This window comes from Ambystoma mexicanum, chromosome 5q, assembly GCF_040938575.1.
Source record: "Ambystoma mexicanum isolate Mex_15411 chromosome 5q, UKY_AmexF1_1, whole genome shotgun sequence".
Taxonomy (NCBI): domain Eukaryota; kingdom Metazoa; phylum Chordata; class Amphibia; order Caudata; family Ambystomatidae; genus Ambystoma; species Ambystoma mexicanum.
In genome coordinates, this window is record NC_090933.1 from 1,115,304,936 (window position 1) to 1,115,328,435 (window position 23,500).

The 23,500-nt window shown below is 48.6% G+C and overlaps 1 protein-coding gene across 5 annotated transcripts in view; it reads right to left on the minus strand.

The window, feature by feature from the left end:
* The window catches only part of CYRIB (CYFIP related Rac1 interactor B), an 819,696-nt gene that overhangs the window by 225,463 nt on the left and 570,733 nt on the right, over window positions 1-23,500 (minus strand). For all 5 annotated transcript variants that reach the window (XM_069621628.1, XM_069621627.1, XM_069621629.1 and 2 more), the window contains one exon: window positions 15,276-15,412. In XM_069621628.1, the coding sequence (XP_069477729.1) occupies window positions 15,276-15,412 (137 nt within the window). The remainder of the gene's footprint in view (window positions 1-15,275; window positions 15,413-23,500) is intronic.

A 23,500-nucleotide genomic window follows, 5' to 3' on the forward strand; every position in this document is an offset into this window, starting at 1 on the left:
TGGCTTATAGCTACCATATACTTTGGGAGAAGGGCCTGGTATACTGCCCTGCCAGGAAATTCCCCCTTGGGGTCTTAACTCCCCTTATGTTATCTCTGCGTGACATGCTACTTTTACCAGGACTTTTCTCTTTCACTGTCCTTTAGTATAGGACAGTTGCATCACTATGCTTTTACTTTATTGGTTTGAGATATTACTTTTTCCAACTTTCCCCACATTGACATCTCATACATGAGGACTTTTTGAAGCTCTGCTGCTGTACTTGTGTTCAGAACTTATTTCAATACTGTTTTGCTTAGGGTAATACTTGTGCCAACGATCCCCACACCAACATCCCACACAAGGGGACTTGCTCATGTTTTGTTTTTGCGCTTTATTTGGTCGGTATTCAAATTATCTTATTGCATTTATCTGCTTACATGCCTGTCGGTATGCCCCCGGGTCTCCCATGCCTCTGGGCAGACTCACTGGTAACTCACAGCATTCCCGACCCATAGCACGTTGTGGCAGTTAAGCTTCCTCCATGGGATTGCTTCCTTTGCACAGCTGACCTTCCGTCCATGTTCCCAGAAACTCCACGCTTCCTTGCCTGCTTCTCTCCACAACCGGAATCAAAAGCTGCTCGTTCCCAGTACGACTATCTCTGGTGGCTCTGCTGTTGCTCCTGGAACTCCAACGGTCTTCCCAGTGCAGGCAGTGTCTCTCCTGTACTCGTACCATGCTAGTAAGCTTTCACAGTGGCAATGCTGCCTGTGAACACCCGCATTCTCAACCTCATCAGCACGGTCTGTCGCCGTACTGCTGCCTCTGCGTTTCTCCCCGGCTCAGCTTTCCTTTCCTGCTCTCCCACTTCCAAGTGTGAATACCATCTTTAAATGTCCCAGGCACTCGAGATCCATAAAAACGAGTCTGCACATTAAGCTTGGTGTTTCTTTCGATCTGCACCGACGACTCCTTCCTCTTCCTAGTCTCAGTACGTGAGGCTTTATGGGAAAGAGTCAATACAGTTTCTAGGATTTCTGGAATGATGCTGTTCAAAAAATGCGTTTAGAAAAACCTTAGGAACAGGAAATTTTGTGGTATGAATGGACATTTGTCTATAGTGATGTGCAGGAAGGGATTTCTGTATTTTACAAGGTGAGGGACTTGTATGGCAACAAGCAGCCATCAAGTAATTAGGAGGTGGTCTTCTCCAAGAAAGGAAGAATACCACATCTCCCCTGATGGGGTCACCACCTTCCCCACTGCCAGTCCTGCTGCATCCTTGGACTGTAATTCATACCCAACTTACTTGACACCATAACTGCGGTAGGCCTATTGGGATTGTTCCCTATTGGAGAATTTTTCAGAACTCTGAAGTGGCAAAACAGGTATCAACATATCTACACTTCGAGCATTCAGGTTTTCTGGATAATTTATTTATTTTAAGGGGCCTGTTATTTTCTATTCATTTTAAAATCATCAATGACTTGACACCACTCTTTCAGTATGGCTTATACAAGCTAACTTCATAACTACATCAAATTGTTTCTACACCTCTCAGAGAATTGTGGCAAGAACTCCCTACTAAGTGGTGGCAAGGAACAAGTTACTTACCTGTAACTGTTGTTCTCCAGCATGGGTCTGGCATGGATTCACATGCTCATGAATATTCCCCGTCGTCAGGCTGGGAATCCTCGGTAAAGAAAAAACCAGTATCAGTTTCGTTTCTGATCTGTCTTTCGTAGTAATAACCAATCACTGGTCTCTGCGTCATACTGACCACAGCCAATGACTGCCCTCTACCTAAGCACCACCTCTGGCAGCCATCTTCAGATTTGGAAGCACGTGAAGTGGCAGTATGACCAAGTGAAGAGCCGCAGAGGGGTAGGCGGGAGGGTTCGCATGTGAATCCATGCCAGACCCATGCTGGAGAACAACAGTTACAGGTAAGTAACTTGTTCCTTCTCCAGCATGGGGTCTGGCATGGATTCACATGCTCATGAATAAAGAATACATAGCAGTACACACATGCACAACCACGGGAGGTGGCAAAGGCTCAACATTAAGCAGTACATCCAACTCAACATTAAGCATCTTACCTCCTCACCAGGCTCACCTCAGGCGAACAGGTTGCGCAGCACTGCTTGGCCGACCCTGGACTCCTCCCTGGAATCCCGATCGACGCAGTAGAATTTCGTGAAGGTGTGCGTCGACCTCCACATAGCAGCCCTGCATATGTCCAGCAGGGGCACACCAGAAAGGAACGCCGTGGTAGCTGCGATCGCTCTGGTGGAATGGGCTCTCGGACGGCCAGGCAGCGGTCGGTTTGCCAACCGATGACAGTACATGATACAGCCGGAGAGCCATCTGGAAATGGAAGCCTTCGAGAGAGCCTTCCCCTGATTGACAGGCCCAAAGTTCACAAAGAGTTGTGACGTCTTCCGAAAACACTTCGTGCGGTCCACGTAGAACTTCAGCGCTCTAGCCACATCCAGCGAGTGCAAAGTCCTCTCAGCCGGCGACGAAGGCGACGGGAAGAACACAGGCAACACCAAGGGTTCGTCGAGATGGAAGTCCGACGGTACCTTGGGCATGAAGGAGGGGTGCGTCCTGAGCACTACCCTCGTGTCGTGAAAAGTCAAGTACGGGGCCTTGCATGAAAGGGCCTGGATCTCTCCCACCCGTCGTGCGGAGGTGATGGCCACAAGAAACGCTGCTTTCCACGACAGAAACTTCAACGGGGCCGAGTGCAGAGGCTCGAACGGAGGTCCCATGAGCTTGGTCAGCACCACGTTGAGCTCCCACGCCGGGGCCGGAGCCTTCACCGGTGGGAACGATCTGAACAGTCCCTTCATGAACTCTTTCACCAGACGATGAGACCACAAGGACGTCCGGCCCGTGGTTCTGGTGTATCGGGAGATCGCAGCAAGATGAATCTTGATGGACGCGTGTGCCAGTCCAGCTTTGGCCAGCGTCAGCAGGTACGGCAGTACCTGGGGAGCCGTAATCCGTAGAGGGTTAATCTTCTGTGCGTGGCACCAGACAGAGAACCTCTTCCATTTGTGTCTGTAGCATTTAAGAGTCGAGGACGCCCTGGCCTTTGCAAGAACCTCTCTGCAGTCGGCCGGTATGTCGTATCCTCCAAACTCTAGCGCTGCAGGAGCCAGGCCTGCAAGTTCAGCGATTTCGGGTCGTGGTGGAGGATGGCGCCTCCTTCCCTGGAGAGAAGATCCGCGTCCACCGGCAGCTTGATTGGCGGGGACGCTGACAAGTCCAGAAGGTCCGGGAACCATATCTGCCTCGGCCACGCAGGTGCGACGAGGATCATCCTGCACCGTGACCTCTTGAGCTGGTTGACGAGCCGGATTAGCAGTGGCAAAAGAGGGAACGCGTAGAGGAACAGGCCCTCCCAGGGGAACGAGAAGGCATCGCCCATGCTCCTCGCCTGGGGAAACCTGCTGGCGAACCTCCGGCACTTGGAGTTCGTCGCCGTCGCGAACAGGTCGATCTGGGGTGTGCCCCACCGTCGGAAGAGGAGATCCACTAGATCCTGCCGTAGTTCCCACTCGTGGCACGAGCGCAGCTCCCTGCTGAGTGAGTCGGCGATGGTGTTTTTTATCCCTGCCAGATGAAATGGCACCAGAAACATCCTTTGGGCGACGGCCCAATGCCACAGGTCCTGCGCCTCCTTGGACAGCGCTGGGGACCTGGTTCCGCCCTGTTTCCTGATGTAAAACATGGTGGTGGTGTTGTCGGTGAAGATCCTCACCACCTTGCCCTTGAGGGACGGAAGGAAGGACCTGAGGGCCCAGAACACTGCACGGAGCTCCAGGACGTTGATATGGAGGGACTTCTCCGTCGGGAGCCAAAGGCCTTTCGCGTGCAGATTTTCGGTGTGCGCTCCCCACCCTTCCAGGGAGGCATCGGTGGTCACTGTCTCCTGGTGATCTGGGGTCTGGAAGTCCATGCCCGCCGTCAGATGCGTGCGGCTGCCCCACCACCGGACTGCTCGGCGGAAACTCTCGTCGAGTGTGATCCTCTCCTCGAAGCTGCCCGTCGTTTGGATCCAGCGCGCGTCCAGGAACTCCTGCAACGGGCGCATCCGGAGCCTGCACATGGGAATGAGGTAGATGCAGGAAGACATCATTCCGAGGAGGGACTTGATGGACCTCACCTCGGCCGCGTCGGAAACCAACATCCGCTGTACCTTGCCCAGGATGGACCTGGTCCTTTCCTCCGACGGGGAGGCCAGAAGAGACACTGTGTCGAGCTTCGCTCCCAGAAACAGTGCGTTTTGCGCGGGTACTAGGTGAGACTTGGCGTAGTTCACGGAGAATCCCAGGTCCGTGAGAAGTCGGACGGTCCTTGCCGTGTGATCCAGGGCGAGCTCCCTCGACTTGGCTCGGATGAGCCAGTCGTCCAGGTAGGGGTAGACGTGGATCCCCTCGCGGCGCAGCTGCGCCGCCACCGGTGCAAGGCACTTGGTGAATACCCTGGGTGCCGACCGTAGTCCGAAGGGGAGGGCTTTGAACTGGTAATGACGCCCTTGGACCACAAACCTGAGGAATTTTCGGTGCCCCTTTAGGATGGGAATATGGAAGTAGGCATCCTCCAAATCCAACGACGACAGGAAGTCTCCTTCCTCCAGCTGACCCAGGACGTGCTGGAGGGTGACCATCCGGAACTTTTGCGCCTTGATGAACTTGTTCAGACGTCGCAGGTCCAGGATGGGGCGCCATCCCCCCGTCTTCTTCACGAGGAAGTATCTTGAGTAAACTCCGGAGCCCCGAAGTCTCTTTGGGACGAGTTCAATGGCGCCCTTCCTCAGCATCGCCTTTACCTCCAGGAGAAGTTGAGGGACGTGAAGTTCTTTCCTGGCCACGGGGGGGACGCGCGGACACCTTCTTTGAAATTCGAGCGCGTGGCCCCGGGCCAAGGCGTCCAGCACCCAACGGTCGGTGGAGATGGACTCCCACACGCTGACGAAGCTCGAAAGCCGGCCTCCCACCGGGGTGCTTCGGTGGGGGCCCGACCCCACGGTCGGTTCAATCCTGCTTGGACGAGGCTTTGCCGCCTCGACCTCCTTGGCGACGACGGCGGAGTCCGCCAGACTTGCCTCGTCCTCTGTAGGCCTCCTGAGACGACGAGCGGGCCGCTTGACAGTAGGTGGAAAAACCGCCGCCGGAACCTTTGGAGGCTCCCTTGCCTCCGCTGCTCCGAAAGGGCGTCCGTCGTTGCTGCAGAACTCCCAGGGCCCGGGCCGTCTCAGTGTCCGCTTTAATGGCCTGAAGGGAATCGTCCACTGTTTTGCCAAACAGGTTGTCCCCATCGAAGGGCATGTCCAGGACTCTGGTCTGAACGTCTTGACGGAAGTCCGTAGCCTTGAGCCATCCACGCCGCCTAAGGCAAACGCTGTTGCCCAACTGGCGGAACCCAGTGTCGGCGATGTCCGTCACAACGGTAATGGTGTGGTCCGAAGCCACCTCACCTTCCTGCAGGATCTCCAGGGCCTCTGTCCTCTTGTCGTCCGGCAGGAAGTCCAGCAGGGGAGCCAGTTTGTACCAGAGCTCCCTGTCGTAGCGGGCCACGATAGCCAAGGCGTTGGCCGCTTTAATCGTCGTCGCTGCCGACGAGATGACTCTGCGTCCCATAGCGTCCAATTTCTTTCCCTCACCGTCCGGTGGGGAAGTCGATGTGGAGGCCGCACCCCCCCCCCGCTTTCTTCCTGGCCGCCGCGGAGACGACGGAGTCCGGGGTAGGCTGCGTCCGGAGGCACAGGGGGGCCGTGTCCGGGACCCGGTACTTCTTCTCGTACCGGTCTCTTCTAGCTGGCGTCGTGGAAGGGTTCTTGAGGAGGGTGAGGCCCTCATCCCAAATGTCGTCCAATAGAGGCACTGAGAGGACCGTCTTCCTCTTGGCCTCGCGCCGCTGATAAAGGAAACCTTCCTTCTTCTCCTCAGGGCAGAGTTGAAAAAGCTTGGATGCCCTGGAGATCATGGAGTGGAACGATCCAATCTCGTCGGGCGGAGAAGCCCTGGTGGGAGGCGACGACGGTACATCCTCGTCGTATACCTCGTCGTCCGTACCCGTCGCTGCCGTGTCAGTCCCCGTATCATCCCCTCGGGTGGACGGGGAGGAGGGCTGGAAGGGGCGCGACGGCTGAAAAGGAGGCGGAGGGTGGATCCTTCTTTTCTTGGTAGGGGGAACACCAGAAGGTCCCGGTTCTGGGTCCCCCGACGGGAGAGGTTCCGTCGGCAACGGTAGTCTCGTCCTTATCTCTGAGCATAAGGACTGTATAGCCAACAAAATGGCCGCCGAGCTGTCTTGCGGCGTTGGCTGAGGGGGCTCCGACGGGCGATCAGGGGCCCCGTCGGTACCCTCGATGTCGTCGTCGTCGCCTGCGTCGGGATCCATCCCGACGGGCCGGTTTTCTTCCATGCCGAGGCCGTGGCTTAAGACTTCGACCAGCTCCTCCTCCGAGGTTGAGGCCGAATCTACGACGACGCCCTGCCCCCCCTTTTTCTTCCCCACGGGGGATTTCACGGGGGCCCTATCGATGGGCACAAAAGAGGACTCCCTCCGAGGTGGCAGGGAGACTCGGAGCCCCGAGGTCGCCACCACTGGTGTAGCCCCCACAGGCTGAGCCAGGGCCGCCGCGACAGTTTCGATAGAGGGCTTGGCCGGATGGATTAAGGCCTTCACCACCTTAGGTGCGCTCACCGCCTTATCCTTGAGGGGGGGGGACACTGCCTCGCTCCCCCTCCGATGGGGCCTTCGAGCTCGACCGGGGCCTCTCTAGGAGCTTCGCCGGGTGCTCGGCCTTCCTCTTACCCGACCCAGAGCGTTGGCTCGTGGTTGATGGTGCCGGGGAGGGTGCGCCCTGCCTGGCGCCCGTAGAGCCCGACCGTTCGGCGCTCCCGGTGCCAGCGGACTCGCGGTGCTTTGCCTTGTGTTGGACCCCCGTCGCCGGGGCGTCCTCAAAGGTCTTAGAAGACCGCTCGGATTTCTTCTTCTTCTTCTCGCCTGACGGGCTCTTCCCTTCCAGCCAGTTGGCGAGACGTTGATGGTGGTCCTTCATGGTCCGCTCCGACATGTTGCCGCAAAACGCACAGTCCTTCTCCACGTGCGTCTTGTCCTCATGTAAGCAGTAGAGACAAAAGGAGTGTTCGTCCTCCTTAAAGACGTTCTGCAGCTGGCATCCAGGGCAGACCCTGAACAGCTTTCCGGGCGTCGAGCATCCCTTCTCCTGGGCCATGTCCGGGCCTGAGAAACTTCTGGAGTCCTCCAAAAGCGTAGCTCGACGAAATCTTCACCCTTGAGGGGCGCAGACGAATCCGACACAGGTCCCCGTTGATCGGATGGAGAGTCGGTGGAGCTTGAGGCTCTTTTGACCGAAAACAAGAAGTTTTTTGAGAAAAAACGTGAAAAAATAGCACTAACGCTCGAGAGCAATAGCACGAGGATCCCAACACATGAACGTGCGGTAAAAATCTGAAGATGGCTGCCAGAGGCGGTGCTTAGGTAGAGGGCAGTCATTGGCTGTGGTCAGTATGACGCAGAGACCAGTGATTGGTTATTACTACGAAAGACAGATCATAAACGAAACTGATACTGGTTTTTTCTTTACCGAGGATTCCCAGCCTGACGACGGGGAATATTCATGAGCATGTGAATCCATGCCAGACCCCATGCTGGAGAAAAGGTGGTATGCATGGTACAACGTCTAATACATATCAGAGAAAGCCTGATTTCAGCATTAATAAACACTGGTCCCTCCCCAGTGCAGTGAAGCGGATGAATATATCTGCATTTAGACCACTATTGTGCCTAGACTTTGTCCCATCTGAAGCAACCATTGTGTACTTATGTAGTCCCCTCATTGGCCCAAACAGCCCATGTACTATCCAGTAAATTACCGTTCATAGGCATCACAGTGGGTAGAGTCTACAGCAAAGAGCTGTGCAGTCAGGGTGAGGTTTTGTTTGGCCTTGGGAGACCATGGATGAAGACTCCTGCTACATTTGCCCAGCCATTCAACATATCACACATCTCCTGAAAGTGCCATTTAACATGACTAATGCACTATCGGTTCGGCCGTAGCCTAAATGCCCCTCTTTGCTTACAGCTCTGCATGTAGTGTCATTTAAATCGGTTTTACATCTCCACCACTGCACAAAGGCTTGTGCCCAAAGCCCTCTGACCAACAGCGATTCATTTTGGTTCCGCACAAGCACCACATTTCCCATTACACTGCTCCAGTCAACGATATCCCACATATACAATGGTCACTAATAGCTTCCCTACCTAGATATGCAACAACATCATGTACCTCTTCTCACCCTTCTCTCATGGCCTCAACTTTTCCCGCTACTTTCAAACTTTCCACACTCCACCATGCTCCATCTACCCTACTTCTCGCTGTCCTCCCTCTCCTACTGTCATGGGTTGTGCCCAAGTCCACCCATTCCTTTCCTCTACCGCTCCTCAAAGCAGCACCCTAACCATTCCTTCCACTCCCTTCCCGCATGAATATCATCTATCCTACTCATCAACCTCCAACCTCCTGCCACTACCCGCTCTATCACTTCACACGCTTCCCCCGCCCCCTTTACTGACCTTACTCTGGGCCTCTAGAATGCCCCATCCCTCTCCAACAAAATGTTTTTCCACACTGATCCCAGACTCCCATCCAAATGAACAGACAGCGGTGGGTAACACTGAAACCGGGATCAGCCCACACGTCACTAACTCTCTCGTTGTGTGATTTCGCCACTTCCTTCCACACACCTCGGCCCACAAAAAAGGCAATGGTGTTTGGGTAATGATCATAAGGACTCACTCGTTGCCTGCTTGACTTTACTCCCTCATCTCTAACAAACTTCTTCTCCACCCCTCATTTCCCTCATCCGCAGCCAACCTGGACCAATTCAAACTATGTGTGTACTCTCAATCTACTCCTTGAGACACTTAACATTGATGTGCCCTTCGTCATAATATGCGACTTCGACATCTTCAACATGATTAAGGACCATCACCTGCAAATAGACTGCACTCTCATCACTCCAAAATCAACATTCATAACTTTTGTAGCGACTCCGTAGGGAACCTACCTTGATCTCATCCTCCCATTTTCAAGTAAATCATCTGCTCTCAAATACCCTTCACCATCTCTGTAACCATATCCCCATCCTTGTGCAATTGCCAAAAGAGAATTCAAGCTTGTTGCCATGCCACCTTAGCTCAACTAAGTCTAGTACCCCAGCCCCTTTGCCCTCTCACCTCTGCTACTCTACTGAACTTGCCTTCATAGAATTGAATGTTTAGGCTACCTTCACTAACTGCCACTACCCCGCTCCCTCATTCACCCTCTTTCAGCCCCCCCAACCATTAAACAGCTAAGGACATCAGTGCATCTCCATCTACACCACTGGCTGCTATTCTTACCACCTACAAAGACTATACCCTTACTTGTGCTCGACTGTGCCCAATCCACATACAATATTAAGCTCATCTACACTGACCCCCAGTAACGTTTTCATGGTACTCAAGATCAGACCCCCTCCTACTAAATAATCACTCCTTATTCTCTTATTTGTTTAAGACTGTGCATGTTACCGCTCCATTTAGAAAAAAATACGAGACGCGCTATAGTGTCATTACTCTACACACCCTACTACCTTCACACCACCTCCATCCAACCCCACCTTTTCCTCACCATCCCGATTCTCTCCAACCTGCCACAATGAACTCCTACCCATCTTTGCTCAGTCAACCCACCCTATGCTCCCACTGACCCATTTGCACCACAAGGCCTACTCTTTTGCTGCCTTCGAGATCATTCCTCTCTCCTTCAAGCACTCTCCATCCCTCAGCTTCGAGGACACTGCCCTTTACTGTGTTACCTCCTATTAAACTGCTCATGTCGTGGAACTAGGACTTCTGCTCAAGTCCCCTCACTGTGAACGTTCCCATCCCTGCTCCTCAAAGATGAGCCCCAAGACCACTCTTCACTCCATACCATGATACTCCCATCTTCCTCCTTACACTCCTTCACCTTGGCATCTCAGAACACTTCACCAGCTGTCCCACAGTCATCAAACACTGGTTGGCATAGGCTACCCAACGCCAACTTCCTCCATAATAGAAGTCATCTTTGTATGCATTCGATTTACAAAGCACAAACCGAACTGGGAAGCAACGAGTGTTGAACAAATGGACTCAACCAGGCAGTTACAAGTAGCATAAGTGGATTCCAAGCTTCCAACTCCACTCTACCATCACTCAAGATGTGCAATCTTGGGGACCTCAGATCGCAACCTTAGATTTCATCCATGTATTTCTACTATAGCCACTGTGGCCAGAATGAACCGCCTGACAAAGGCTTTGCCAACATCTCTAGCAACACAGCCAAGACTCTGACCTCTACTGAGTACTCTACAAACCAGACTACTACTCAGCCTCCCCTTCTACACACTTTCCCAAGAGGGACTCTGGGCAAAGTCCTCAACTTCACCACTCTCACTAGAACCTCCCCAGAAAACCCTGCCAACAGACAACATGTTATCTTCTAGCCCTACCCAACTCATTCAGAGCTGAGACCTCCAGCTCGGCCTTCCGGAAAGTGCTAAAAACCACACTCTTCATATAACACTGCCCTCACTCCCCTTTCTCTCCTCCCGTTCTCTTTGATTGTAAATCAGCATGTATTTATGTATTTTTTGTAACCAAGCATGTTTTGTTGTAACTAAGCAAGTTGTCTGTAACAAGCGCCACAATGCCTCCGGGCTGCTGTGCGCTCTACAAATGTTAATAAATAAATCCCCAAGGCAAAGACTATTGTACTGAGCTTTCCGTTGGGCAACTTATTAGTAGAATGGGGCCTTGAACACAATGAATGTTGCCAAGTTACAGCATTCTGCACTGCGAAAGGTCTCAGTGTTGCAGGTAAAAAAAAAAACACTTTCAACTGGGATGAAGACGTAAGCCCTCCCTACCCACCATGCAGCATCATCTACCTCTCCTCCTGGGGCCCAACTTGTATTATACAAGGCATCTCACAGGTTTAGGGTTAAATAGGACCAAGGAATATAGCCTGGAAATGGCACAAATGGCAGCAGTGTAAAATCTAAGGAGATTACTCTAAAAACGTCAAACATCCACTGCTCAGGGAAGCCTTGAAAAGAGCCTGCTCCTCAAGCAACCCTTACAGACCAAGAGTTAGCTGCACAAAAGAAGGCAAAGCCCACTAGATGAAACTTGAACTGGAGTAAATGCTGCTTAGGTGTTCAAGAGTATTGGTTGAAAGCTTTTAAGTTGGCTCGCGAGTTATATAGTGTGCTGGTAAAAAGGAGGCTAGCTGCCTGTTGGCTAGGCTCCCACAGAGTGATTGTCAAGCAGTGCTAGATTTCAGCAAGCCTCAACAAGTAAAGTATGAAAGAAGATCTAATTCCTATGTTTGGTAAAATTCCCACGCAACAGAAATGTTTGGAAACTCAAATGGGTGTCTCATGTGAATGATTATCTGAAAATGGTGTATGGTTGGAGGGAAGAACAGCCAGAAGGTAGGATTCATGTGGTTTATGCGAAATACCCGAGGATATCTCAAGTACCGAACCTCGAAAGACTCATTCAGCCAGCCAGTGAGGGACGGATCCACTCTGATCCCAACCCTAAAGGTAAAAGAGCAAGAAAGGTTTACCAGGATGGGGGAGGCCGGTGTTCTACTCGAGGGAATAACCCAAAGGAGACGTGGTATCGCACAAGCCAGGGCGAAGGAGAGAAGAACAAACTCCCTAATATCTTAATAGTCTATCATACATCTGCCCTGCTTCCTTCTATTCAATCTCTCTGGCCCGGATCGAACACCCCGTTACATCCAAAAAGCATAACTCCCAGAATCCTTGTTTCACCGGTCTCCATCATAATACTCACCATCTTTCTTCTTCTTCCGTTATCCCAGATTATTATTTTCCGTACTCCCAACATGAGACAAAAGACTACGATTCCCACAATTCCCTTTGTCCCCATTATGATCCCAGCTCCTCCCGGTTACCCCAGAAACCTTAGCATTTTTCAAACTCTCACACACCCCCCTGCCCATTTCACAAACCGTCTTTATCCCCCTTTTATCCTGTAGGACATGTACAACCTCTATCTCTTCCCGTTTCCAACACTTATCCTTTTCCCCAATGTAGAAAACCACAGTTTTGTAATGAGCCAGTTTACCCGACATGTCCTGGCAGGAGGGTCAGTCAATTAACTTGAACCACACACACCGGACGGCCCTTCCTTTTCCCCACAGGGACAAAAGGTGGAGCAGGCGAGCACAGGACGACCAAGACTGATACGACAGGCAAGGAGAATGCTAACAGAAGGTGGCAGTTCAGGAGAAGGAAAAAGGCAGCGGGAGGCAAGAGTGTAACAAGGCGAGAAGCAACCTTGTCCTTTCCACCCCATGCCCGCGGAACCTTCATGAAGTGGAATCTGAGGCTGCATACAATAGAGCAAGTGTCCTGCTGCAGATGTCAAAGGTACACAGGGCAAGCCTAGGATGATAAATCAGAGTAGAGGAGACTCCCGGGCCCGTGACTCCAGATAAGCCGAAAGCCAAGCGGTTCATCACAGCCGGTGAGTCGAGGGTAGAATCGATGAGCACTGGCCTGTGTTGAGTGAGAATCGCAAAGTGGCAGGTTTTGAACAAAGCTAATGCACTTTAAAGGAACTGTTAGAAGTGGGAGGGGGAGGGGGAGACCAGCTGCAGAGGGAAAGCAGCACACGTGGGTGCTAGCTTGAGACACTCTGGTTGAGCCCCATATTGAGAAACTACACAAACCAGAAGGCCATAGGAAGGCTGCCAAAGGAATTCAAAGTGGTCATATGTGAGGGTCAAGCAAAAGTCCTGCACAATCGAAAGACTTTGATCCATAAGTTGGCTCAAAGAAAGGGAAGTGAATCCCAGGAACGGCAGAGTCTAGAGGCCCAAGAAACAGCATCACTGTGAACCCAGAAAAGGGCAGGTACACTGAACTGTTTTGCAAAGACATTAAGAAACCAGAAGGGTCCAAGCCCAGACGAGGGAGATCCGGGGTGAAGCGGATACACTCAAAACTGGGAGTTGAGAGAGGTCCGAGCCCAGAGGGGAGAGTCAGGGGTGAAGTCATCACCCAAGTGCTGGCAGACGAAAGAGGTCCGAGAACGATCGCGGGAAATCCAAGGAGTGAAGCCATCACCCAAAGTGTGAAGAGAAAAGAAGTGATGGTCTTCCCCTTGGAATTACGAGTGAGAAAGGGTCAGCCCAGAGGAGGGGGACCTAGAGGTGGAACAATCACCCACATTGAATATTGAGAAGACATTTTCATTTGTTAAACAAACTTTGTTTTTTGTTAGTTATCTGAACACATCAGGCCCGAAGGCAAGAGAATTTAAGGAAATGAGACTTGACCATCGGCGGTCTTGAGAACTGCCATTGGAACCATCGTCTCGTGCTAGAGAAGCCTGAGACCATCTGCCATTGGAACTGGTGAGAAAATCCTGACACTGTACTGTGCTCCACCAGCTCCCATCCTACCCTGTGCTAAAATGTGGGAAAGGGAGACCCAAACTACTGCATCCTGACTATTTGAGAACATTTCTTTCTTTTCTTGACAACTATCCCACACCCTTGGCAATAGGTTTCTTAGTATAGGCCCTTTTATTTTGACACTGCCTTCTTTTTCATTTGATGGTCGACCCCTGTCCCCATTTTAGATTTACGTTCAGCTTAGGCGTTTATCCACCCTAAACATCAATTTCATTGTTCAAGAAACATCCTTCAACTGTGCTCACTTGTGTCCGTCTTACTTGTGTCACCATGAGTTTCACACACCAAGCTGCAGTAAATCATGATTTATTCCTCAGAGTTGTGTCCATACTTGGCTAATCTAAGGATCTTTCATTCCAAGAAGCATGTTGAGATCGCAGACCTTGAGATCTCACACAGTGAGCCACAAACAGGGGTGCGGGGGAGGAGGGCAAATCATTCCAATGAAATGATTTCTCTATCCCCATAGGTCCGCAAAGTACAGATGGGTAAGCCGTTGGGTGGACGGACCTCACTGACAAGCAGACATTACTACATCAAAAAGTAAGCGGTGGGTCCTCTGCTTTTCCCAGGCTCACTGGCATCTGCTGGAAAGTCTGATCACCCCAGAGGTCATAAGACATGTCGCAAAAAGACAATGGAGATGGCAGCATTACATCTCTGACTGAGGAAAGTTGCTCCACTGACATCACAGGAACTTCAACATCTATTTAGGTGGCTAAAGTAGGTCACATTGGGGAAGTTGTGGATACCCCCATCCCACCAATACTCAGCATTACCACCACCCCTTTTATGGCTGTGCATGCAAGTACTTGGTTAAGGGACACTGTTGCTAGTATGACTGTTTAAGTACTTTTTTGGAACAGAGGTTCTGCTAGACTTACTTCTGCAATCCACCAATCTAGTAGTTAACTTCAGGCTTTCTCCATTGTTGATGCTACTCTTTACATAGCTACCAGACAGCTTACACTGCTATCTTAGGCAAGTCTGTGCTTGGGAATGTCTTGTATCTTTAAATGTACCACTCATTACAGGAGGTTTGAGGTTGAACTACATACTGCCCATGGGCCAACTTGCTAAGGTGGCAACATCCTGGCAATAACAATGCCCAGCTCCAAGGGGAAGACAATCACTAGTTCTTCTCTTATACTCCCCACTGGGTTACAGCATGTGAAGCCTGTTGCTCCTACCAAAAGAGGGTAGGTTTTCTTTAAGGACCTCTCACAGGGTCATTTAAAGGGGAAACAGCTTTCACAAATGTGTTCTGCCATTCTCAAACCCTCTTAATCTCCTAATAATAATATACTTACAAAGGCCTGTGGTTTACAACTTTGGAGGTCCAGCAACCTCTAGATGCTTGAATACATGCAAATAGAAGAATATTTGTATAAAGTACTATGCCAGACTAATCACTCTTAAGCACTGGAATAGGTGTTCTTTTCCAATGGTATGATACTTAATTTGACATATGAAGTTTATAAGGAAGCTTACCTACTAGGATTGACTGTATATATTGCACACAGATCTCAGAAGTGAGGGCTAGAGATGCAGAGCTCTGTGCTTTTTGTCGGTTTTCATTACGAACCAAACTTTTCTACGGGGGACGGAGATATTGTTGGTAGGACAAGTCCTAAAGTTGGACATTTGGTAACTCTAGTACAGAAGTCGTCAAGCAGTTAAACATTTGTGCATGGCATATAAACAATGACCTTACCTTCAGCTCATCAAAACGGAGTGTAAAGTGAAGAATCTCTGCAAACTGCTTGGCAAGAGCCTGCTCTCGCTCTAGGTGCTGTGTTGGAGAATAGGGTGTGCATGTCAAAGCTCCAAGCAACCCACGCAACGCTGCTTCTAAACAAAGGAGAAAAAACAATGTCAGTGTGCCAATACCCGACATGGGCAGGCAAGGTAGTGGTCACAGGACTTAATTGCCTAAAGCCCAAACTCAAAATACGAGAATGCACATTATATGCATGCATTTTATACATATACACTGGTGAATCCTTAGAGGTTGTCACTACTACCCGAGGGGGGGGGGGGAGGGGCGGTGAGGCTGCTACCGGATAGTCCCCCTGGGGCGGTACTCAGGAAGATCTCAAGGGTAGACACTTCCCCTCTAGGGACAAGGACTAACACCTAGGGTGAATGCAGTAGAACAACCCTCACCCAACATGTTACATACCTCTATACTATTTAGACCATAGCATAGCACCTTACTCAATACTTAAAAATAATAGTAATAGCCAAGGGGAAACCGTTACCAACATTGTGGAAGTATATCCCCATGGAGAGAGGATTAACGAAGCAAAAGTCCGTATGGATCGAGAACTATCCCTGACGCCACCCCTTCCTTTGGGCACACAAACATCTAATGGAAGAAAATCAGTAAATCAGTCTGCACAAGATAGTGTGCAAATTCCCATTTCAAATAGACATGAGCCCCTAGTAGAAATGGGCTAGGCAATAGAAACCCTGCCTAAGAACATAAGTAGAGAAAAGCCATTAAGGACATGTAACATTAGAAGAAATCAAAAGAAGGGTGGCAAGAAACGTCCAATGTTACTTGTAACCTACCACTCACAAGTACAAACCAATGTTTTGTTCCCAACTACTATCCAGATGACAGAATCGAATAAAATAAACAGGGAAAAACAGATGTGATCCTATCAGAAACAAAAGATCTGATTGTTAACAAAATTAGTAGCCAGCTGAAAGAGATAGTGGAAATGATAAAGGATGTCAGAGGGAAGGTGGCCCTGTTGATTAAGTGCACAATAGCAACACCAAAAATAGACTCCAAGCCCCCATATGGCACTAAACAGTCAACGGTTGAAAATCTTGAAGTTAAAAAAATGACCACTTTACAAATGCACAAGTCAATCAAACTTCTAGGCCCAAAGAAACCCTGAATTCCATTGTTTCAGCTGAAATCAAGGGTCTGGCAATCAAACCGACCAACCTGGAGAGCATGACAAAATTCCCTGCAGCATCAATTTATTAAGCAGTGTGGTCATGGCAATTTTGACCATAGTACCCCTAATGTAATTGGAACTCTGCCCCCACCGTCAGGTCCCAACCTTTTGCCCCCAGGGAAGCAAGATTATTCTTTAAAAAATAAAAATGGCTCAAGTACTATAAGGTATGAGTATACCAACCGTATTCAAGATTAATGTCCCTCACCTCTCTCTAGGATCACATGAATATTAGGAAGCCCTTACAAATAAATGCATACATTGGTTTCGCCACATCAAGGGATATATATCATGAATAAGATATGAAATCACTGGCTGCACCAGAGGACGGACCTCCAATTCTAGGTTTGACCATATCCAAGTATTCTTGAGATCTTGGGCTCTAGTAGAGGGAGTTCTAGAAATTGACCTCCGGACCTATCCTCCTAATAACGTTAATATTGCTCTTAAATCCTGTTAATACTTTGTTAATCAAGGGTATTTAGATATTACATGTCAGGAAGTGAGGCAGAGTATTGAGTCCCAAGGGATTAACACATTGGGGAACACTATGATCTTCCCTAGATCATAGTATGTTATGGTCCCCCGTGGCCTGGAGGGTGTTGATTGACTGGAATGAAATAGATGCATAATGGACCATTTGCAGACCTATCAAATCTTGTCATGGAATGTGGCTGTATTACTCCACCAAATGAATGACCCAAACTGGTGTTCATTTATCCGAGACCACCAAGTACTGCAATTCCAAGAGACTTGGATATCTGAATCCATCGCATTCCAAGGTTATAAAACCTATTTCGTTCCAGCCATAAAAGGCCGGAGAGGAAGACCGCAGGGGCCAGGCTCTACAAACTTGGATAGATGTTGATTTAGATTGTAAGGTAACTTGACTTGCATACAAATTCCCCTGACATCCAACTTTCGTCTATAGAATCTGGTGATTGAGAATATGTTTTGCTTTTTAACCTTTACAATAGACCATCTTGTTTTCATGATATGTCAACGCTTCATAAACTGCAAAATCTGATTAACTCTAGCAATCAACCAGCTCAACATCTAATTATATCTTGTTGGCAGAGGATTTGAACTTGCAAATTGATTCTCTGAAAGAAACAATGGGACCCTGGTATGACCAAGATATGAAGATATGGCGTGGGATATATCCAACATGATTGCCACTCTCCCCAAAAGAACTCACCATTTGGCAGTGGAATCAATTTGTTTATTACACAATCTAAACTTGAGGGCATGTAATGGTCATCTTCCCAATGACCAGCCGGCTAATTTAACATTTAAAGGTAGGAGCAGGTCTTCCTGTATCAATAATATTATGTTTTCTGGTAATAGGTGGGATAAGGTTCACTACTTAGAGGTCCAAGTGAGACTAGTAAGTGACCATTAACCCTTAATCATCAGTGTCCTGATATTAAGTTTGGCTATAATTATAATTGTTCTTTTGTAACGCGCTTAATACCAGCAAGTGGTCTCCAAGCGCAGGATTGGGATTCAAACTGGTGTTGCGCTGCTTTGTCTTGCTTCCAAGACCAACGTGTTGCCCCCGAGTTATCCTTCCACACCAAGAGGCTGCAGCTGTCTCAAAGGAGAAACAACCAATCATAATAGCGAGTCATGCCCACAAATCGGTTAAATATGGGCCAAAATAGTCAAACAGGAGGCAAAACCAACATTGTATGGCTCAATTCTGGAAGGCCTGGGCAACATTTACAGTAGTGCTTCAACAGATTGATATTTTGGAGGGGTATGGGCTGCTTGGTGTAAATCTGTCCCCATATGTTTCACAACCTGTAGCTATCATGAAAAGAAAAACATTTTCTAAACCCGGCTAGTATGATGCTTGTGCAAAGCCCAAAAAGAGATTAGTGTCTTGCACTAGCAGTGAATCAGGGGTGGACAAAATCAAGTTGCACTCTTAGAATGGAGTATAAGAATGTAATTACTGTAAAGAAAAGAGCTTGCACTTGGACAGTGGTGTGCCCTTAATAAAGTACTAGAGGATAGAGATCATGCCCTTTTTTATGTAACTTGGTTGCAGCGAAAGAACTGAATGGTGATAAGCCTCTACAATGCTCCACACCAGCTGACTTTGGAGCTTGTACATAAAAAGAATTAGATTGCCAGAGGGGGCAGTGCCCCAATTTAATAACCCTCTCACTGACAACCATTGAAGCCATGGTTTTTTCCAATCATGATTAAAGAGGTGGAGAGGGCCTTTGCATCCCAGAAACATGGAAGAGCAGCAGCCCTGATTTAATCCCACTAGACCTTTATAAAGATGAGGCGGGGATATTGGCCCCGGGTCTACGCAACATTTTTAATGCAATAATAAGAACAGGATCTGTTCTAAAATCATGGTTGAGTGCGGTAATAGTACCAATATATAAAAGGGGGGACTAGGGAGAACCCCAGGAATTACCGCCCAATCTCTCCTTGATTGCGAGGGAATATTTGGGGAAAAGTGATCCTTAATCACTTGCAAGAATGGGTAGAAATTAATCATGTGATTAGCGACCTCCAGGCAGTAGTAATATAGAGACAGTGTACCATTGTTTTTTGCGCCTTCTAATAATCCAGAAATATACAGTGCTTTCTAAAATGAAACTATAGGCAATATTTCTAGCGTTAATGAAATGTCCAGCTTTTTTTATGCTGATGATGCAGTCATCTTGTCAACCATTCCAACAGGCTTGAAAAAGTCATTACATATGTTTGTATCTAAATGTAAGGAACAACATCTGGACTTAAATACAGAAAGAAACAGTCATGGTTTTTAAATCACAATTCGTTAAATATAGCCCATTGCTGATAGAAGTATATGAAGCCAAGTTGGAGCAAGTTAGACATTGTGAGTATTTAGGTGTCAGATTTCATGAATCAGGTGGATGGTCCCAGCATATGCTCAAGGCGGGGAACAATTTGGAGAAGCATAGTAGGGCAATCCATTTTTTCTTTATCAGGTATGGAAGTGATGCAATATCCCCGGCCTTGTACCTATACAAGAAACTGCTTTTACCCACAGTGATGTATGATTCTGAATTTATTGGAAAACAGAGAAATTGACAATTCTAGAGCACACTTTTTTTTTAAAATGAGCCCATCTGCCTAATAGTGCCCCCATCCTCTTAGTACAATTGGAGCTTAATATTATCCTGATTGTTGACCAGGTAGTGTCCAAGTCCGCCCTATATTGGGAATGATTATGAAAAACAGAAGGCTTGAAAATCTACCAAGACGCTTTAAAGCATGTTCTGTCATAGAATGGGGGCAGCAGTGTCAAATGGGCACAGACAAATCCTTTCCTCTGCGATTTAGGAGTTGACTCCTGGGACCACCCGATAGTTCGATCATGCAAGGGCGGGCCAAGCCCTAACTGAAGGACTCTGCATCTTCTACCGTGGAATCGAGGAGTGTGTCAGCTACCAGAGAAGTTCAAACCAGGCGAAGGGAGCAAGAAAGCAAGATGTCGCCGATGCTGAAGCAGCAGAGGACTCAGCAGGAGACTTGACTTCTACCGGAACCGCTGAAGGAGTAGCAGTCCCCCCCCCCCCCCCCCAACTGTTGAGGTGGACCACCCAGTCCAAACAGGTGCCGTTCCCGCGTGAGGGCGAAACGTCACAGACGCCGAAGCAGCAGGGCTCCAGAAAACGCTGGATAAAGCAGGCAGTCGAATCAGAAGGGAACCGGAGAGTCTGGCAAGAAGAACCACAAAAGATCCAGTGACACGTACCGTTTGGGAAACTGGTAACAGGAAACATGGGAGACCCAGCAGGGTGGAGTGGATAGCCAAGCATAGCCTCAGGGATAGAATCCCTCCTCCCTGTGGGAACAGAGATACCACTGGCCACCAGAGAAGGGTCTGGAACCCAGACGCAAACCTAGAGAGAGTGAGAGGGAGTCTCCCCGATGCTGGGTGTCGAGCAGAGCCACCGACCACTAGCAAAGGGTCGAGAACCGAAACCCAACGGAAGTCATCTTCATCATGGCAGTACCTGGAAGGGATGCAACCCAGGTCCGCCAAATCCACGTAAAAGGAAATACGGGTCTGGCACCTGCACCCACAAGGGAAGACAAGTATATGCCATCTTCCCCGGGGCAGTACCTTGGAAGGGGAGTGAACCAGGTCTGGCAGAACAAACCAGGAGAGAGCTGAACTGTGAAACTAAGTATACAAAGGGGCCAGGGAAAGGGAGACGTTTCCCTTAATGTTGTGAACTCTGAAAGAAAGCCAGAGAAAGGCCAGGGGAAGGGCGTGATTTCCCCTGGTGTTGTGAACTGTGGGACCTGGTGTTGTAAACAGAGAGCAGAGCCAAAGAAAGCCAAGATAGGGAGTCATTCTCCTGGCAGTTGAGCCCACAAGAAGGATCAAACCAGTGATCCAGGGGAAGGGAGTCATTTCCCCTGGGATAACAAAATAGTGCACATTCTGATGCAGTGTATTAGAGGATCTGCAATCCATTGTGAAGTACTCACACCAGGCGAAGGGAGTCCTTTCCCCTGGTAAGGATTTTGCAACTAAAACTGTGCCACCCAGTCCAGGTGCAGGGAGTCATTCTCCAGGACCAAGAACTTAGGTCATACTTATTATTTTAGTTATACGTCTAAGGGACAACGATAGGGACATTTTGACACAACAGTGGACTCAAGTTACTAAGGCATCCTGACAGACTAATCAGCACTTTAGAAATAGGGAAAGATTGGTTTTCTCTGGACACTAAATAAAGTTTATAGCAATCACTAAGCCACTTGTGTGTCGGTCTCCTCCTTCTGCACCCTTGCAACACACATGATTGTTTGCTTGTACTGTGTTAGCCAAGGATAACATACAAGGTGTTGAACCAAAAAATAACACAGGATAATACTTTAGTTAATCTCACCAAGTCATTTATTTGCAAGTTTACGTAATTCAGATTGCTTCATCAGGCATAGAAAGATTACGAAAGCTTGCAAATAAATGGCTGTGATCCTGCTGTCTTTTTTTGGAAAACATTAATGTATGCCTTGCAGCAAAACAAGATCACCATTTCAGGGTGTTTTTTGTACATAGCCTAAAGGTGAACAAAGGGTTAAATTAACTAGATCTGGCCCAAATTTGAGAACAGGCCATTTATTTTTGACAAAATATATAAAAAGTGAAGATAACCATAATTGTGGCAAAATGGGTCTAAATCAACATCTCAAAGTAAACAGATTCAGAGGAGTGCACTGTATGTGTTGAAGCAACATAGTTGGGGAACCTACTATACACACTGGCTTTTTTCAGCTCTACTATGACTAAGTCATTAAATACATTAATCTACTATGGACAAGTCAGCAGCTCGAATACCAGAGTAGGATAGGTGAGTGGAGATGGTTACACCAAAACCTAAGCATCAAATGTCGTAAGAAATTCTACAATAGCATGTACTGGTTGGTTGTTAGGGGTCTAAGAGGAAGATAGTCCCACAATTCTCCAAGTCATTCTTACATTTAGATAACCTATTTTTACAGAGACCACTGACAAAACCGTGATTATCAACATCTTGCATAACACTTTGAAAATACAACTGCAGTAGAAATTAGACAAAATCCAGTTACAAGAAGAACACACACAGGTAATCTTTTCAGACTACATGTAACACAAAGAAATGTATGCAATTAGAATAAGAAAAAAGAAAAAAAAGATTCATTTGCAATTGAGATAAAGCTAGGAAACATCCACTGCATAATGTTTGCACTTAAGATGCAGGACAAAAGGTGTATGATGCTGTTCAGTTGGGGGGGTTGGGGGGATAGCCACTGGAAGCTGAAGCAGAGTGGGTGCATCAATCTAAAAGAGGTACATGTATAGCTCTACTTAAGGACTGTAGGCCAGCTCCAGGCAGACAACATGAAGTAGGCTGCTGGTCACGTGACGAGGCCCAACCACTCAGTTGCTCCGCCCACCACCTATTTAATCAGTCCTCCTTAGGCGTCCTCATGGCTGGTGTCCTCTGCAAAGGACGTGCAAAGACAATGACCTCACCTGTTTGTGCATGTTCGGGCCAAGGGCCTGACCAGCTATCCTGCATTTCACCTACAAACTAATAGCTACGACTGCTAATCACCGAAAGACATCACCATGTGTCTGTTCCCTTCACAGCCCATGCCCACTCTCAGTAGGGTTCGAATGGCCAAGTGCCCTGAGCAGCCCCGGCAAGCTACCCTAGCAAACCTCATCAATATTTCCCTTGCTCCCATCCAACACCCACAGACCACATGTACAAACCCTCTCATCTTGATCAGTGCTTGCTCAGCAGTCACTCACGTGGCAGAGAACGCAGACCTCCTCTCGTACAACAATTGTAATGCCCTGTTCATCACTGAAACATGCTTTACCCAATCCTCCCAGTGTTTTCGATGTCCTCCTACCCAAAGGCTACCGCATCCAACATGTCGACCAGCCAGGAAGGGCAAAAGGCTGAGTGGCAATCATCCACAGGAGCGATTGGCCATGCTCCATCATCGAGCTCATTTCAATCACTCACTTGCTGGTTCCCCCTATTGCACAAGGAATCCATCAGCTTCCACCTCATCTACAGACCACATCACAGGAATGACTCTAGTAGCAGACATCTCCAACTTGCTCTCCTCTGCCAAATTAGCACATTCAAATGATGTGTTTGAGATATTAACATCACAACAAAGGCAACACCCTAGACTTAGTCTTCACATTATCCCCATGCATCCGCTGTGCAGACCCTAGGCCACTGAACTGGTCTGACCACGCCACCATCCCATTATCAGTCAGTCGCCCACTCTAATTCGGCTCACAAAGGCCAGGATTAATGCCCCCTCACTCAAACGCTGCTCATTCAAAGCCTTCCCAGTCAGTGAACTAGAGGCAAACTTTGCAGACTTACCCAGCACAGGGAACGCCTCAGGACTCCTTTCATGCCCCTCTAAAATTCAGCCGACTAAGGCCACCTCATCC